This window comes from Cajanus cajan, chromosome 1 (genome assembly GCF_000230855.2).
Source record: "Cajanus cajan strain Asha chromosome 1, NIPB_CcT2T_4, whole genome shotgun sequence".
NCBI classification, from domain to species: domain Eukaryota; kingdom Viridiplantae; phylum Streptophyta; class Magnoliopsida; order Fabales; family Fabaceae; genus Cajanus; species Cajanus cajan.
Window position 1 is genome coordinate 4,330,864 of NC_138517.1, and position 19,760 is coordinate 4,350,623.

The 19,760-nt window shown below is 28.0% G+C and overlaps 2 protein-coding genes across 3 annotated transcripts; both read right to left on the reverse strand.

Annotated features, from left to right (window-relative positions):
• Positions 1-1,119: 1,119 nt before the first annotated feature.
• Positions 1,120-8,660, reverse strand: LOC109800303 (protein DETOXIFICATION 16-like). Its single transcript, XM_083073222.1, has 9 exons — positions 6,798-8,660; positions 6,286-6,506; positions 5,393-5,937; positions 5,156-5,242; positions 4,971-5,027; positions 4,392-4,630; positions 2,944-3,062; positions 2,756-2,842; positions 1,120-1,484 (listed from the first exon to the last, which is right to left on the reverse strand). The coding sequence occupies exons 2-9, from the start codon at positions 6,484-6,486 to the stop codon at positions 1,401-1,403; spliced, it is 1,419 nt and encodes a 472-aa protein (XP_082929348.1). The 5' UTR covers positions 6,487-6,506; positions 6,798-8,660; the 3' UTR covers positions 1,120-1,400.
• Positions 8,661-12,635: 3,975 nt separating this feature from the next.
• LOC145956994 (protein DETOXIFICATION 16-like) lies at positions 12,636-17,633 on the reverse strand. Of its 2 annotated transcripts, XM_083073223.1 has the most exons (8): positions 17,149-17,632; positions 15,566-16,110; positions 15,135-15,221; positions 14,758-14,814; positions 14,403-14,641; positions 13,588-13,706; positions 13,416-13,502; positions 12,636-13,056 (listed from the first exon to the last, which is right to left on the reverse strand). In XM_083073223.1, the coding sequence occupies exons 1-8, from the start codon at positions 17,452-17,454 to the stop codon at positions 12,997-12,999; spliced, it is 1,500 nt and encodes a 499-aa protein (XP_082929349.1). In that variant the 5' UTR covers positions 17,455-17,632; the 3' UTR covers positions 12,636-12,996. The 2 variants fall into 2 exon arrangements, with proteins under 2 accessions (XP_082929349.1, XP_082929352.1); XM_083073226.1 differs by lacking the exon at positions 15,135-15,221 and having other exon boundaries at positions 17,149-17,633.
• Between the last annotated feature and the right edge of the window lie 2,127 nt (positions 17,634-19,760).

Consider the following 19,760-nt stretch of genomic DNA (forward strand, 5'->3'; position numbering starts at 1 on the left):
GGATATTGTTCTTACTCCTTTCTTTTCTTTGTTTTTTTTTTTTTATAAATATATTATAAATAGATGGATCAACTTGAGATTCCAGATCATTTTGCTGTTATTATTACTGCTGTCCTACGTGGAAGGAAATTGGAATACGGAGGCTATTTGATGGATCTGTTATAACTTTACTTGTCAATCATATTATTTTAATTGTAATTTTCTTTCCGTTATGAATATATATATTGTATTAAAAGAGTAAGGAAAATGAATAATGTGTAAAATAATACGTTATTCTAAATATTTTAGAACGATATGTTATGTATTAAATTCACAAGATATTCTTTTCTTTACTTTTATTTTTATTAAATAAATATATAGATATTGTTAATGATATAATTGCGAAAATATTATAATTTTATATTGTATAATTTGGGTATTAGAATTAGGCGTTACAGAAGGAACTCCCACAAAATAAAATGATCCAAAATTCACAATTGTACCAATCTTCTGCCAGCCAGAACCTCTTGCATTATATCCTTATATATTTTTGTCAATTATATCCTTATATTTTACCTACTTAACTTTTAATTAATTTATACATTAATAACTAATATATATTTATTTTAGAGTAAAAATACATGAGAGTATGATTGAAAATATTAAAATCATTTTATAAAAAATAAGAAAATTTGTTATGTTTGTTTTATATATAAAAAATTTAAATGACTATTAAAAGGGAATATAATTAGTATTACCAAAACAGAAAATTCCTGCTCGAATTCAGTTATATAATAAATTAGGATTTAATTTCATTTAAAGAAGGAATAACAATGATAGGATAATTAAAATAAGATACGAAGTTCGTTTGTTTAAGTTGGTAAATATACAATAACAATGACTCGTGTGTTCCAAAAGGACCTTAATTTGCTAAATATATAGTAATTGATAAACGAACCCCACTTTGATCAGAGCAGTTATTCATAATTTAAGTTGGTCAAAATAAGAATTTTAATATTCTGAATGATAATATCATTAGCAAGTGGTCTAACAAAATGTTTTCAAAGAATGAAATTTATAGATTATAATTAGCTTTGGAATTTAATGATATATATCAGTTCAACTGGTTTAACAACGGAGTGAAAATGATCTAGTATCTTGAATTATGAATGAGTTCATTACCATCCGAATTTGATACTATACAAATACATAATAAATACATAATAAAATTTGATACTATACAAATACATAATAAATAGACAAAATTGTCTATTTCTTTCACACGGACAAAATTGTTTAATTAGCTTTAGTCTTAACTAATTATTTTAATTATAGATTGGGAGAGAGAGAGAAAGAGTTTGGTGATTGAAATTAATGTCTAATGTAATCTATTTTCATGTAAAATGACATCAACTCGCTTCTCATAATGTAAATGAATCTCCATGAGCCTGAGGCAACTCCAGAGGGATTTTGGTATCTTTGACTCTCACTGCTACCTTATTTGCCTATACAAACAAAGAAAATATGCAATCAATGAATGAAATAGATATTACTCCTTTGTCTCAAAATAATTGTTACAAAGAAGAAAAAAATTGTCATTTTAACTTTTCAAGGTGGTATTAATAATATTTTTTATTTATTTATACCCTTAATACTAAGATTCTCTGTCTATTTATTATTTTTTATAAAATTAAATAAGATAAATATTGTAAAACTATCATTCTCTCTCATATACTCTCTCTGGACCTCTCTATATATATAAAATTATTTTACACATATTAAGAAAGATTGTTAAATATAGTTAATTTTTACGATTTCATGTAAAATATAAACTTAATAAATGATCCTTGAATTTTTTAAGAATTTTTAATTAGGTTCTTAAATTAAAAAAAATTATAATTAGATCCTTCATTTTTTTTAATTTAGTCTCTAAAACTAAAAATTTGTTTACAATTTATGAAATTTCACAAAATATTTTTGATATATATAAATGATGACACTAATAATAATCTAATATAATTGTCCAAGTATGTGGATATTAAAAATATTTTGTAAAATTTCACGAATTGAAAATAAATTTATAACTATAAAAACTAAATTCTAAATATAAAAAGATGAAGGACCTAATTGAAAATTTCTAAAATATTTAGGAATGAAATGATGTATTAAACCTAAAATATATACTACATTTATTAAAATATCTTTAACTATATATATTATGAATAGTGTTCTCATTTATTGTCTCAAGAATATTTGTTATTTGAAATTTATTTATATTTGAGTTTAACAAATTTAAGTTTTTTTTTCCTTATATATAATTTTAGATGAAGTATTTATTGCCTTTTCTTAGTCTCTATAAAACACCAAAAATTTAAAATTATTTTGGAACAAATAAAGACTAAGAGAGTAATAGTTTATAACTCTTACAATTTTTTTAAACCAGTATTCAAACATGTGTGTCTCACTAAGGGATAAAGTGCCCTCAAATAAAAGTGTAAATAAGTAATTAATTATTTGAATTTGATTAAATGTTTGATGAAATTTATTTATTTAATTATAGAATGTATAAATACAGGTTAGAAACGTTTTTCAAAATTATCCTTATCCTATTGAAAATATAGAATATTTCAATAAAAAAATTCTCAAAAACACTATCTTCTTAAACAAACAAACTCAATCTGGATAATGAATCCAATTATTTGCTCCAGATAACTGGTTTACACGTGCACAACATTTGGTTTGTGATTTGTAGAACTACAACAAATAGGTGTCTTACTTCTTTCTTCCAGCTGGTTCGAATGGTAATGAGACCAAAAAGTATGACTTGCAGGATGAATGCAAAAACAATCCCCAACCAAAGACCCTGTTTCAAGATATGCATTAGCCAAATTAATTTATGAGAAGAGCATTAATTGCAAGTTACAATAACTATAAAGACCACTAACAAATTATTGTGTCATTTACCTTCCCTTTCATGTGCAAAACAAAAGCCAACACCACTGCAGAAGGAACTCCCACAAAATAAAATGATCCAAGATTCACAATTGCACCAATCTTCTGCCAACCAGAACCTCTTGCAATGCCTTGTCACCACCACCAATAAATTCACTCTATCAATATCATAACTAAAAATGGATGTTCTGAAATAAAATATGAAATTTATGTACTTCCTAGCTAATTAGGAAGCCTTTTCATTACATGGAAATGAGTTATTACACACATTAAGAAAACAATTGATTGTGCCAATAAAGCCAATTTGTTTAAACTTAAAAATAAGTGTTTCTAAATAAGTATTTTTTTAAAAATAATTATTTAAGAAACATATAAGAGTTCCTTCTTAAAAAAAAAAAGAAGAAAATTGCTTATTTAAAAAAAAGTTTAGAAAAACATATAAAAAGTGTTTATTTTATTAAAAAGAAGCACTTTTAGAGGGAAAAAAAATTAAACAAACAAATCCAAAAATAATTTTGTCGGACTAAAATATTTTTATTAACTACATTGTATAATTATAAAATAAATAAATATATTTTTATTTTCTTAAATATGAGGTAAATTTATTTTTTTAAATTTAAAATTATTTTTAATCCATAAAATTTGAGAGAAAAAAAACTTATTTTAGTGTACTCAAATATTAATGAATCTGTTAAATAGAACTCATTTATTACTGAATTTATCACACAAAACTTATCTATTAACATTTTTTAATAAAAGTATATATTAAACTCAACTAATATTACACAGATGATTCCATTGTCCCTATAAGTAATGATACTAGAGGTCTTGAGAGTAAAGGAAAAATATAAATTTATCCCAAATTGAGGAACTATAAAAATATATTAAGAATTATATTTCTACTAAGAGCGGTTTGTTTCAAATTATATTTTTCTATTCTTGGAAATATAGAAGTGGGACTATCTATTCCCATGTTTCGTAGGTTATAAAAGGATGTTTCATTCCCATGTTTAGTAGTTTATAAAAGGATGTTTCAGGTACAATTTATTATTAGGAATGTAAAACCTTCACATTTGATATATTTGTCATTCTCATGGTGAAAGATGGATATCTTAAATTTTCATGGAATGAAAGTTACTTTTTTTTTTAATAATTACCTTTTTCCACTTATTATTCCACGTTTCTTTATTTATTTTTACTTTTTAAATAAATAAAAAATATTTTGCTAAAATTATTATATGTTAACCAAACATATTCATGAGAATAACATTCTATTCGGTATAACATTTTCAGGAATGAGATTTTCAGAAATACAATACAATATTATACCTTGAAACAAACACTCCTAGTACATTTATTTCTTAAGGATATTATTGGGAAAAAATATATGATAAAAATTACAAATAAAATGAGTCAGGAAATACATATAAAGGAACTATGTAGGAAATAGATATGGATACCTGAAAGAACACTTTGAATCCCATCAAGGAAGCTGGAGATAGCAAGAATAGGCATCATGGCTGCTACATATTTTATAACTTCTGTTTCACTGCTGTAAAGATTGCCCCATATTTTTCTTAGCAGGATCATGAGTAATACCATCATAATGCCCTCAGCAAGGACAAGGAAGAGAGCAACTCTAACTGCAAGACTTACAGATTGTGGATGACCAGCCCCTAGTTCATTTGAGACCCTTGTGCTGTAAAGGGACAATTTATTTATACATAATACATACCATATACGGTCTGTTTTGATAAATTTCTTTAAAAATAGTTTTAGGAAGAAAAAAGGAAATATATTTCTACATAAATTAAAATTAGTTTATATATAAGTTAATTTGTATAAAATTTCTCATTTAATTTCTTGAAAAAATTATATCCAAATAGACGTTAAAAATTAGTTTATCCAAATAGGTCCATAGTTGCTTCAATAGTTCAACATTATGCCATGTCATATGCTCCTCAAATGCTATTATTGATTGAAAAAAAAAAAACATTTAATAATGAAAGAGTGTTTAGAAATGCAGAGAATGAAGGTACCTCACAGCACAGCTTAATCCAAAGGGAATCATCCAGGCAATTACAAATGTGTTAAGACTGAAAAATGAAAACACAAAATGTCACACTAAATATTAATATGATCAGCGTTCAGCCTCAAAGAAGAGCAGTTATATTGTGAGGGGTAGGGGAAGCAAATGGTTTATGCATTTATGCCAAGTGCTAACCATATAGACAACACTGAAGTTTCTAACTGTGGATTTGGAAGAAGGCCAGATAGAAGAACCATTAGTTCAAATGTCCAAACCTTTAAGCTGTCCATGTGTAGGGTTAAACTGAATCAGAAATATGATAAGAGTAATTTTAGGACATGAATGAATTCATGCATCAAGGGGGTGCTACTGTGCCAGTGTTTAGTAGTGATGAAAATGAGAATGTTAATTACTTCAAGTTCAAGAATGTACCAAAGCATAAAAGCTGAAGGAATGGAAATTTTAAGGAATTCTAGGATATTTTTCAGGGCCTTCTTTGAGAAGCCAGTCCATGATTTTGCACACGAGGAAGAAAACTTCACATAAAGTCCTATCAGCAGCACATTAAACCAATATGATACTGAATTTGCTATGGCAGCTCCCTTACTTCCAAGTCCTGATTTGAATACGAACACCCAACACAAAGGGATGTGAAGCAAAGCCACCACTGCAGAGCTCAGCACCATGGGGAAGACAATGTTTTGACTTTGTAGAAACTTGAGAAGGCATTGATGGATACCATAAGCAAAAAGGCTTGGAATCATGTAAAGGGCATATACCCCAGCCTCCTCAGCTATGGCAACTTGCTGATGCATGGCAACTAGAATGTGTTTGGTGAATACCAACATGATTGCTAGAAAGACACTTACAATTGAGAGAACAAAGGTAGCTCTTTGCATGTGTATGCTGAGCATATGGTGCTGCCCTGCCCCAAATGACTGACCACATAAGGTGTCCAATGCACTAGCCATACCCATCTGTAAGTAATCAGCATTCAGCAAAACTAAATTGCCTACTCTCAGTTTAGAGTTAGCAAAGAAAAAGTCTAGCAACACCCTCCGACTAATACTCTTTTATTGGTAGCTGAAAATCACAAATTAGTAAGCTCTACCATTAAATCAGAAGAGAGACCATAGAATGACACGTGAGACCAACAAAATTTGTGATTTCTAATAAATTTCAACTAACAAAAAAAAAGTATTAGAAAGAGTGTCTCTAGCATTCTCCTTAAACAAATAATAGATGTGAACAAAAATAAGTTCCATTAAGACTCACACTCTTTGGATATACATAGATACTCAAATTTAGTGTTGCAACCTCCTTACCAACAAATTGAAACCAGTGACAGATGCAAAGGAAGTGGCAAGTGAAGCAGCAGAAAGTGGCAACTCACCAAGATGACCAACAAATATAACAGATATCACCTGCAAACTGTACTGCAGCACACCAACAGTGAAGAGAGGACCAGCTAACCACACCTGCTTCTTCACTTCTTCCACCATTTCCCCCCTTGAAACTCCTTTCATTCTCAATTTTTTTTTTCCAACTGTGTTTCATGTAAAGCAATTTCAATAGATAACTAAGAGTGTGGTCGGTTACAAGCTTAGAAGAGCTCTCAAGAATTTTTCTACCGAAAATAAAAAACTTCTTCTGACTGAAAAACACTCTTAAAAACACTTTTAAATTTGTATCTAAACAAGATAACTCCAGCTTTTTCATGAGGTTCGATTCAAAATAGTTTGTGTTGTGTGCTAGAGATTAGAGAATAATGCACAATTGAGTGTCTCTATGTGATAAATTGAAAATGCTATATAGTTTTAAGATGGTGGAGCCTTACCTTGCCAAACTCTTTGAAGAAAATGGATTCCCTAGCCGTATTTTCTTTCAAACAACAACAACCTCACCGTTGTGTTTCATTGCTCTTATTCCACAAACTCAAATCTTGGTCGTTTTAATTTTGTTTCTTGTTCCTTCTTTTGATCCTGCCATGTTTTGACCACTTTATCAAGTTTTTTGTGCACAGATGGAAGGGGGAATATCCCATTTTTGTGTTGATGTTGTCCAAGATTTTTTGCTTTCATTCATGCAACTCTCCCTTGGTTTAATCTCACCAAATTCCCTTGACAAATTTTGTTTGGGCATGTTTAGAAACTCTCTTGTGGAGAATAACCAGAGGCAACAGCAAACTCCAACTTAGGCTTTACAAACATATTTAAAATTTGTTAAATATTATTTTACTGCTATTAAGAGATAAATATTATTTATTATGGACAATCTGAGTTTTAAAATTCTTAATCTAAATTTAAGTTAATTCCTGAAATTTTATTTTTCAGTTGACGTATTTTGATTTAAATAATGTACTTTTATATCTTGGCAATTTAAAAAACCTTGCATCTTTAAGATAATATTTTTATTTTTATTACTTTTATAATAATAATTTTGTTGTTTTTAATATTAGAATGATAACTTATTATTATATGTGATTTGTATTATAATTATTTTATTTTTACGATATTATTATTCTACTAATTTTATATTCTTGACTATCATATTGTTGATGTAATAATTTTTTTATTTATTTTTCTTAATTTTATTGTATTATTTTACTTTTATCTTTTTAACATTTTATTATTAGTGTTATTTATATTTATTATTGGATTATTAGTGTCCTTTATATTTTATTGTTAGTGTGGTGCTTTATATTATCTTTTACTGATTTGTGTAGAAATAAAAAATTGTAAGACTGCACCCTTTTTTTTATGTATTTTTTATTTCTCACTTGCTAATTTCTTTCCTACCAAAGACGAGTTTATATTTTTTTTCTTCCAATGTTGAGCTATTAAAAATATTAAATATCAATTATGAAAATATAAATATTTTTTTATACACTCAAATTTTAATATTATTCCTTTTAGAGCTATTTATAATAAGAAAACAAAATTCATGCATATTATTAAAAAAATTTAAATATATTTATTTTTTAGGATTTCATATAAAATATAAAACATACACCGTAACACTCATATTTTTAGGCACTAGTTCATGTGCATGTTAAGATTTTATGTGGGCGAGTGGGTTCAATAGAAGGAGTTATTTTTTTTTAGGTTTCTTTAGGAGAAACTATTATATCTAGAAAAAAGTTTTTAGAAGTGAAAGTGTTAAATTAAAAAATGATCTTGGGTTTAGTAAAAAAAACGATCTCGAATCTCTCAGGTTTTAATAATAATAAACAAAGATTTTCTTCTTAAACAAAGTCAAAATATCTACAAAAGATATATTATATCAGACAAAATGTGAAAATATTTATCATTTGTAAAATGAAAGAAATCAGACAAAGCATATAGTTTGTCTTTATGCATTAAATGAATACTTTTCAAATGAGACTAACCTTAAATTTCATTTAATGTTTTATCCCTAATAGATCGAATACGAAAAAAGTCTCAAACCTCTCAAAATCTGTTAAAGAGGAAAAAGACAAAATATCTGTCAATAGCAAAAGGAAAAATCTTAGATATCACGAAAAAGGTTTTACAAAGGATTGTTCTGCATTGACTTTAACTACTATACGCTGACATTACTCTTGTCATGCTCGATTTAGAAGGAAATGATGATAAGTAGCCTATTAGATCAGATAAAAGATACATACTTTGTTGAAAGACATTTAATGCTCGCATAAATGCATCGACGGTAATCTCTAGGATTAGCAAAGAAGACAGACGAAACAACTCATGAAGCAAATTGAAAGTTCAACTCAAAGTTGCTGCAACAGTCATTTTCTCTGAAACTATTATAAATGGATCAAGCATTCAAACAACAATTTTGTGTTGTAGATAAAAAGAGCAACATATACAAAACAAAAGTGATACACATCGAGAAACATGTGAGTTTTTTATACACATTATTCAACCCCCTTCTAGTATGTATCTTTTCTCCATAGGAAGTTAGATTCCTTTTTCCCTCTCCTCTTGAAATCTCCACATCTCTCCTTCTAGCAATTGATCCATCTTGTGAAACTTGTGATTTAAAGCCCAAAGCTAAGAATCCCAAGTGAGAAGTGGTGTAGAGTTTATTGGAGTTGTTATCTTCTCCTCTTAATTTCGTGCGAATAATCAAGAGGTAAGGGAAGATTTGTCATTATCTTGATTGGAATGCATGTTGTTCTTAATGGTGAAATTGAATATGTTGCTGGTATGCTTGATATTCTTGGGGTGGATGTTGTGTTTTTGGTGTTCTTGGTGAAGAATAGGAGGTTTGATAATGACAAATTGATGTGTTATTGATGCATGACTCAGTTTCTTCAATTTTGAGTTGCATGTTGTTATAATCATAAGATTCAGAGTTGCATGCATGTTTTGGGTATGGGATAAGAGGATTTGAAATTGTTCTTGAGATTGCTAATTTTTCTCAAAGTCATGGATGTTTTTTTGGGTTTGGGTGGCTTAGAGCACCCATAGGTCACTCCAAGTGAGCCTGGGTGGTTGTTTAAAAATGACCTCTGAATTAGGTCATTTAGAGCAAATTTTGGTCACTTCGAGAGAGTTTTCGGGTGCTTTGAGCAGATTTTGGCCGCTCATAGTGTTATTGGTTGCTCCGAGCAAGCTAATCTCTCCTAAGCAAATATTTACTCGTTTAAGTGAGTAGATTAATGAATTTACTTATGTGATCTTCATGAAAGTTATAGCCCTAAATGTTAATTTTCCAATAGCTTTGAAATCACTTAAATAAGAGGTCTAAAACTTCAGTTATAAACTTTTTAGTAAGCAATGGTCAAGTTGTTAGTATTTAGGCAAACTATTGCATTTTTTGTGATTTTCAATATAGTAGATGATGGAGTTGGAACTTGAGATCTTCATAAGAGTTGTAGATAACCATTTTTTATCTTTCATATGAGATAAAAAAATGAGTTTGATTAGATTAGTGAAACTTCAATTATGTTGTGTTATGTGAAGGTTGTCATTGTATGATAATTAATTTTGATAAGTTGTATGTTGACACATACTGTATGATGTTTTGAGTTGTCTTATAATTGAATGAAGATCTATGAACTGTATGATGGATGATGGATGGTGATAATAATGTTGTTAAGGAGAAAGATGATTTATTGATATGTTGCATATGTTGAATAATGTGTTTATTATTGTTGTTATGTTGAAAGTTGGTGTTCATGTTGATAAATGGTTAAGTTGTAAAAGATGTAAGCTGATATGATGTTATGTTGTTGGGTGGTTAAGATTTAAGTTGGATGATGTTTAAGATGTAACGATGTACAATGATAAGTTGTTAAGTTGTTAAGTATGTAGTTGTGATACATATCTATTTTTAGATACATAGAAACTGGAGCAGAGTTAAAGATGCTTTCAAACTTTAATATCTTATTGTATAGATATATGCTATGTCGAACTCTCAGTAAGTAAGTTGACTTCTAAATGATATGTTATTATCAGTTGTCTACTCTAGATTCTATGTGACATCTATATGTGGAAAAGGTTGAGACATACATGTATAAAGTGACCATAGTATAGGGATAAGGTCAAACTATACTGATTATAAATGACCAATCGAGTAAAGTACGAAGTCGGATACTTAGTCCCTAACTGAGTATTAAAGGGTTGTCACTCATGAAAAAACTGGAAAATAGGTGTCTCAACAATAAGGGTCACAAGTAAGAATAAAAAAGAGGCAAGAAGCATTAAGAGGTCAAATTTAGAATAATTTTTACAAAATAAATTTAACATAAAAAACACAAAGTTAAAGACCTTTGTCATGTCAATACAATAGAGACAGCATTACAAAGAAATTAAAAGCAAGGACTCAAAAAGGATTTAAAAGGGTTAATATAGGACTACAAAAATCTATATTGAATTATAAGGATTAAAAAGGATAAATATAAGGACTAAAATGTCTATTTTAAACTAATAGAAAACTAAAATTGATTTTAACCTTATGAAAATATTAATGTTATTTATATACTCAAAACTTTAATACTGCTCCATTTAGATATAAGAAGAAAAAAAACTAATTTCACATATATTAAGAAAAATAATTAAATGTATTTAATTTTCATAATTTCGTATAAAATATAAATTATATTTACTAAAATATCTTTAACCATGTTTATTGTAAATAATACTCTCATTTATTACCTTATGAGTATTTTTAGATAAAAATATTAAATAAAATTGATTTAATTAAAATTTATATATATATATATATATATATATATATATATATTTAAGTCTAAAAAAATTACACATTTTTTACTTATATATAGATTTAAAAAGAGTATCTCTTATTCTTTATTACAAGACCTAAATTTTAAAATTAATTTAGTCTTTCTTTATAAGACACTATTTTTTTTATTTCAACGAATAAGTAAAATTTATTTAATTTATATTTTTTAAAATATAAATAGTCTAATTTTTTCTTGAAATACAAAAATATTAGAAACATATAATAATATTTCGTTAATTTAAGATATTTTTGGAAAGAAATAAAATTTTAAGATATATTTTAATTTAAAAGGTAAAACTAACTTTTTTTAATTTTAGTGAATTAATTATTTAAAGGACACAAGAAAATAATAGACGAGAAATAGAAACCAAGAAATGGAAAGGTGTAGATTCTTCGCGATGAAACGGTATTTTCTAAAAATAATATTAAATTTTTAGTTTTTTTATAAAATTGATAAAATAAATTATTATTTTTAACTAAGGTGTAGATTCTTCGCGATGAAACTGTATAACAAAATAATATTTTTTTAAAAATAATAATTAAGTTTTTAGTTTTTTTTTATAAAATTGATAAAATAAATTATTATTTTTAATATAAGTTAAAATTAATATTTTTTTCTTCTATGATTTGTTGTTTCATGGTGAGAGGACATCCACGGCTCTGTGTCTCTGTTTTTTTTGCCATTTATGGCACTTTGCAGACGGATATCATCCAAATTTTCCAGGCAAAATCTAGTCACCTCAACAAAAAGCTTGTGAATATAATGATAAACATGTGCAACAACACCGAAAAAATCTTATATATGGATGAGAATATTTAGAAGGGATAAATATGTTTTTAGTTTTTTAAATTTATTTTTAAAATATAAAATTATTATTTTTAATTTTATAATTTTTAAAAATTTTATTTTAATTTTTTATACCATTAATTATATATTTAAAAATGATAAGTTGAGATAATTATATATTATTAATCAAATATATTGACAATTTAATTCATCATTTCGAAGGTGGAAAATGTTTTTTTTAATAAAAAATTGTTGAAGGTTTTAGTTATATAATATTATTCACTGTCATTTCAAATTAAAAAGAATATGTTGGTGGTACATGTAAAAATCTTAGAATTGAGGTTCCAAAGATGAAAGTATAATATTTTTTATTTTAAAATCTTTTAAAATTCATAATTTTTATTTAATTTCTTAACTTGAAATTAATGTTAAAAAAATCAAAAACTAAATTTATTCTTAATATATAAATTATGTTTAAATATATTTTTAATCCTGTAAATTTATTATAAATAATTTAAATTATAATATAAAATAATTTTTAAACTAAAACAAATAGATAGTTAAGAAAATCAAGATGATGTAACTTAATATACTAGCTTCTAGACCAAAATTAGTCTTATAATAAGCTATTAAGTGATTGATGGAAAATATACAAAATAATTAAAATACAAGTTTATATAAAAATACTAAAAACTAATTAGTGAGACAATAAGTTTACTGTCACTAAATTACCCCCGTAATTAAACCAATCATGGAGTCACTGGGGCCATGAACAAAACTGAAAAATAACTATGTAAATTTCACATTTTTTCTTTTCCCTCCACAAAACATTGGGAAATTCCCTACCAATACATAGAAAACAAAATAAATACCACATTCTTCACTTCCAAAGGCCAAGTGCATCATCTATTATCTTTCGGCCACACATAATTGCCCCTAGAACTTTTCTGCCAAAAGTAAAATACCAAACTTCTATTGCTTTTAACTCAGAATGAACAACTGCAAAGATATTGTGCCTTCATGAGACCAAGCTCTCTGATGTTACTGAATTATAGACTCTATCTGTAGCTTTCTTTGCCTGAATAAGGAGTTAAAAATAAAGGCACGTCAGCACCCAACATCACATGAATGAAAGGACAAAAAAGAAAACTTAATTATACTTTTTTTTTTTTTACTTATTTTCATAATTTTACAAATTTTATAAACCAAATTTTAAAATTTCACATATTTGACATCTCATTATATCACACTATCAATTTTTATCATAAGTCAGTGTCACATTAATAGTTAATATGTCACATCAGTGATTAGTGATCAACTAATGACATTATATAATCAATTAAAAAGATTAAAAAAAAATGTACAAATTTGAAACAAAATTTGTAAAATACATAGATGACAAAAAGTGCGACTAAGTTAAAAAATGCTAGAGTTCACCTCTTGCTCCCAATCAGTGCGAATAGTAATGATCGTTAAAGAGCACACTTGAACAATGAGTGCACATATGATCCCCAACCAGAGCCCCTAAATAGTTAGCATATAAAACAAAATCAGACAATCTGTAAAATTGACCATCAGACATTAGTATCAAGGCTATGGTTTTGTTTACCTTCCCACCAATATGCAATACAAAAGCAAACACAATAGCTGATGGAATCCCAACTAAATAGTATGACCCCAAATTGACAAATGCACCGATTTTCTGCCAACCACATCCTCTAGCAGTGCCTGAATTATTGTTGAACAAAGAAAGAAGATTATACAACATCTAGTTCATGCTTATGTGACAATGCTGCAAGAGGTAGAAATATGGGTTCATTGGGTTGTTTAAGTATTAACTGCCAGTGTGTCTCACATATTTATGCAATATGTACAATATAAGTTTAAAACTAAAGAATATCAAGTCTTACAATTACAAGTACATGACTGAAAGGTTTAAGCTGCACAAACACCTATTTCTACTTCTCACACAAGTTCCTTTCAGGGTATTAGCTCATACTATAGTAACAACATGTCAATTGAGTGTTAATTAATATTTAATAGCAACATTATTCTTTTAGCATGCAGCATTTTTTGTAAGAGATGTATTGGAAGTTCCGAGACATGTCTAAGACTTTATTTGGATAAACTTCTTTGTAAGTGTAACACTTCGGGAGAAGAAATTAATAAGATAAAATGAATTGAACTAATTTACACATAAGCTAATTTAACTTTTTTAGAGGTTCTTTTCATTTGACTTCTCCAAATAAAAGCTAAGTGCATAAGTTTATTTTACCTTATAGAGAAACTCAATGAATTTTACCTTCTAATTTTCCTCTCCTGTTAGTGTTTATAAAGAAGTTTATCTAAACAAAATCGTAGTCTATATCAGTGTTTTTGAGGTATAGCTCCGGTGCAGGCAACATGTAATGGGAGAAGAAAAACCTGAAAGAACACATTGGAGTCCATCCAGAAAGTTGGATGCTGCAAGAATTGGGAACATAGTTGCTACATATTTGACTACTTCTACTTCATTGCTATATGCATAGCCCCAGATATTGCGCACAAGTATCATCAATGTTCCAACTAAGATGCCCTCAATAATGGCCATTACTAAGACAACACACACTGCTAAACGTGCAGTCCAAGGACGACCAGCTCCAAGTTCATTGGAGACACGAATGCTGCAGGAACCATGCAAACATTGATAAAACTAAGGAAAATTTTGAAGAAGCAAATTAGGAAGTGAACAGAATTTCTCAGAGATGCGAATATGACTGAATTCATAAGAAATACCAACCTTCCTGCTCCACTGAGTCCAAAAGGGATCATCCAAACAACTGCTGCAGTATTCAAGCTGACAAAACGAAGCATGTGTAATAAGTAATAACAATGTCAAGTGTTGTGTAATAATTGAGGAGACAATAATAGTTAGATAAAATAGTCTATGCACTGATGGTATAAAATGATTTTTACACAGTTGTCCAATTACAAGTTGATATGTATGATAAGTTTGTTGATTTTTACAATAATTACCTTAAAATCATACCTCACATAATTTTTGATGGATTGACAATGTAAAATTTTTTTAAACCATCTCTACATAGAATTTAAACTCTAATAATTAAGTCAAGGATGTGTAATAAATGTGAAAAGCATCTCAAATATGGAACCAACCAGATGGAAAGCACTGATGTTTCCAACTTTGGATTTGGAAGAAGACCAGAAAGGAGAACCATCATTTCAAATGACCACATTTCCAAGCTGCTCAGCATGATAATCAGATAATGGGTTAAAAATGGAAAACACATTTGGATCTTAAAAATAATTCAAAAGAGTAATGTTAACAAAAGTAACAAAACTGTAAATATTGATTTATTGTAAGAGGTGGTGTTTAAGTACGAGAAAAAAGTTGTGCATCGATAATGTAAAATAGTTTTATATTGTCATCCAATCTAAATTATCATGCATGTAAGTTTATTGACTTTTAGAAATAACTATCTTAAAAGTCATAATAACAGTGATTCCTAATTGGTTGAAAGTGTAAAACTTTTTACACTAACAATGCGTAATCATTAAACCCTTAAAATATTTGAGAATGTAATTACCAAACCATAACAGCCGAAGGAATGGCAAGCCTCACGAATGTGGGAATGTCATGCAGTGCCTCTTTGGAAAAGCCTGTCCAAGATTTTGCACATGAAGGAGAAAACTTGACATAGAGTGAGAGTAAAGTAACATTCAACCACAAAGATATAGAATTTGCTAGTGCAGCTCCTTTATGTCCAAGTCCAGACTTGAATACCATAAACCAACACAAAAGCACATGCAGTAATGTGGTAATTCCGGAGCTGCACATCATTGGAAATACAATATTTTGGGTTTGTAAAAATCTGTTGAGGCATTGTAGAAGGCCATAGGCAAAAAGGCTTGGAAGCATAAACCTAGCAAAGCTCCCAGCTTCTGCAGCTATTTCATGATCCTGGCCAAGGAAAACAAGAATGGACCCTGTGTTTGCCCAAATAACTGCAAGTGGAATGCTGACAATCATGAGAATCAACATGGCTCTCTGCATGTGTATGCCTAACATCTTATACTGCTTTGCTCCATATGCCTGCCCACAAAAGGTGTCCAAGGCACTTGCCATTCCTAACTGTGTCAACCAAAAAACCAAACAAAGAAAAATGATATGTTTGTAATGCAAACCATTATCCACTATTTCCTTGACAAGATATGTTTGTAATGCTAACCATAGACACTTCTCATGAGAGCACGAGGGGGTTTAAATACAGGGGATAACTGCACCAACAGATTAAGAAAAAATCACACACAAGTGAACTGAACACCACATCTTAGACGCACTGCATTGCATCATTTACATGTATTTGGTTTATTGTTAAAACATCCAAGTGTTGAGATACAAACAAATCTCATATCGAAGGAAAGATTGTTTACACACAACCAATAAGTTATAAATCTTATAAAGTGATAATCATAAAAGGTTAGATCCCTTATTTGAAGAGAGAATTATTAGGATATAAATAAGTCCCGATAAAATAAGAGAAGAAATCTCGTATAAATATTCTTTCAGACAAATATTACAAAATAACCCCAAGTGCAGTTCAAAGGAAAAGTAACAAATTGTTACTTTTTATTTTTATGTTTTGAAAAATGGGAATCTCCGTTTATACCGATGCAAGGTTTTCCAAAACACGCACTTAATGATTTACAAAAAATAAGTGAATAATTACTACTATACTTCCCATACCAAATTGTTAATTTCATTCTGCTTCACAGAAGTTAGGAAATGAAAAATTGTATTGAGCTACTAATGTTGACTTTCTCTTCCATATCAAACCCCCAGTAATCCTTCCCAAGTTTTAGAGTCATTTATTTGATTTCACCTATCAGTTCAAGCTTTTGGAATTATAGACACGAGTTTCCCCTGATTGTTCTCATGGAAAGATTTCATTTTGTCCACACTAAAAATATATTCCCTTTATAATGTTTTTTTTAATTAATGGGTGACATTTTAGTACATAGTACAAACAAAGTGATAAAATCAGTAGCTAGCGCTCATAATTAAACTGTCTCTTATTAACAACAGAAGAAAACTGAGAATCCAATTGGCTATAATAAATATGAAGTTGAAAGGTAAGGTAAGGAACTAAGGATAACAGAAGTAACTCACCAATAAACTGAAACCTGTGACACTGGCAAAAGAAGTGGCCATGGAAGCACCAGAAAGAGCCAACTCGCCTAGATGCCCCACAAACATGACAGATATAACAGTTAGAGAATAATTTAAAAGGGTCACTGAAATCAAAGGCCCTGCAAGCCATAGCTGTTTTTTCACTTCTTCAACAACTTCACTTCGCACAATTCCCCTCCAACTTCTTTGCTTTTCTTTAACTACGAGTCCATCTTGCCCTGAGTTTGAGTGCTGAATCAATGGTGACTGAAGAGGTGAACTTTGGTTTTGGTGTTCTCTCTCCATTTCTCTTCTTTGCTACTACTTCTTACTCAACAGGTCGAAGACTCAGACTTGCTCCAATCTGAATCATACGTGGTTCTTGAAAATTTTTGTTCTAAATAGTTAAAAATGTTTTTTATTGCATGGTTTTGAAAGTGTATCTATTCACAAATTGCATTGTGTTAAAAGATTACTCGCTACTTTTTATAAGAATAGATCAATAATGTCTCATGTATGGAGAGAAATTATTGGTAAACTCGTATTTAACGTGAAACTAGAGTCTTTTAAAATCTTAACAGTTTATTAATAAAGATAAAACACTTGATAAATATTTCACATCAATCACATGTAAATCAAAAATAATATCTCACGATTAATATTTTAATAATATTAAATACTGAAAATTAAATAATTTTAAAATTACTATCTAATTTAATTAATTATCTTCTAATAAATCAGTTAATTAAACAAGTAATCATAAAAAGGGATAAAAACATTTGAAAGACTTTAAAAGATATATTGTTTCAAAGATGAGAGAAGAGGAATTTGGAAAAAGAAAAAAGAAAAAAAAAAGAGTTTACAGTTTGATTAATATGAGGAGAGAGAACGAATTTTAATAAATGGAGAAGAGAGAGATATATTTATGCTTTTTTGGTTTACTAGAAGAAATAATTTTAAAAAAATTAATCTACTTTTATATTTTGAATTTAAAATATAAATTAAGATATTTTAGACGTTAGACTTTAAATATTTTATTTTATTTTTAAAAAATTAAATTAAACATTAAAATTCTAATATTAAAAAAAAAAACTCTTTTTCCTTTGCTTGTCACCAACCAAACAAATGCTGGATTGGATCCGTGCAGGTTTTTCTCGTCACCAGAAAGGCTATGTGGACTGTTATTGGTATATTTATTTATCATATGCTATTACTATATATTAAAAGTTGATGAGTCAACAAGGACAACTCTACACGTGTGGGCCCTGTTTGGTTTGGAATCATAAGACAAGTTGAACACGTCTGTGAGTCTGTGGAAATGAATGGCCTTGCCTTTCTTTTATGTAAAGTAAGGGTAAAAATATTTGATTAAATTATACTATAGTCTATACTATAGATAATTAAATATGAAGAATGTGTCATAAAATGTATTATTCACATTCACCTTCTCATCAAACTCACAAGTTTCAACCCCTGGCCGCAAAATGAAAGGGACTACCAACGTTAGGGAAGAATCAAACAAGGAAATAAGACAAACAGAGAATTAAGTCAGTAAACGAACACTGTTTTCTGGATTTCTATTGCATTTTGTCTGCTCTTGTCATTTTGACAATATCTTTGTTGCCTTATTTTATGCCTCTCCCTCTTTCCATGCTCACTAAATATTATTAAATATATAAATTACATTATAATTAAAATTTGTAATGAATAAATATTTTTGTTGTATCAATTATATTTTAATTCATTTTTCATAATAAAATACAAATAATGGAAACAAAATAGAGATGTAATAAGGTATTAATTAATTTGTATAAGTTAATGAAAGAAAAGAGTACAAAGTATTTTTTAAAAAGACTTTTCCTGACTTTAATGCATTTATTTTTAAGTATTTAAATATTTTATCATTTGCTGATCTCTGCAAATTAATGCCATGTTAGATGTAACGCTAACAAATTTAGTTTTCTAAAATTTAATATTTTTATATACTCAAAGGTTTAATTGGTAAAAATCTAGGAAAGTTTTTTTTTTTTTTGTGGAATTTTAAAAGTTTTAAAATTTCATAATTAGTTTTGATACAGCAAAATTTTGTAATTTAAATGATAGGAATTTAGATGTTAGAAAAATTGTTCATCATACATAAATATATAAATAAAATTTATAATAATTAAATTATATAAATAAATATTATATATTTTGATATATAAATTATACTAATTTAAATTTTATATGAATAAATATTTTTTAACATATAATTTATATTATATATTTTTGAAAAATAATTTATATTGTAATACAAGATTATTTTTTATTATTAATAATTTATTTTATAAATATTAATTTAAATATTTATATTTATATATATATATATATTAAAATAGATAAGAAATTAAAAAATATATATATCTTGTTTGATTAAAAAAAATAAGTGAGAAATAATAGAGAGAGAGAGAATAAAGATCAATGATTTAGTTGATAAAAGATGTAAGAAATAAAAGGATGATGAGCCTCACATTTTTTTTTATTTCCACACAAATTAGCTTGAAAATGGAGTGGAGAAAGACTATTCACAAGTTGGGAGCCATGGCCTCCTCCCACTCCAACAAAGCTTCGCC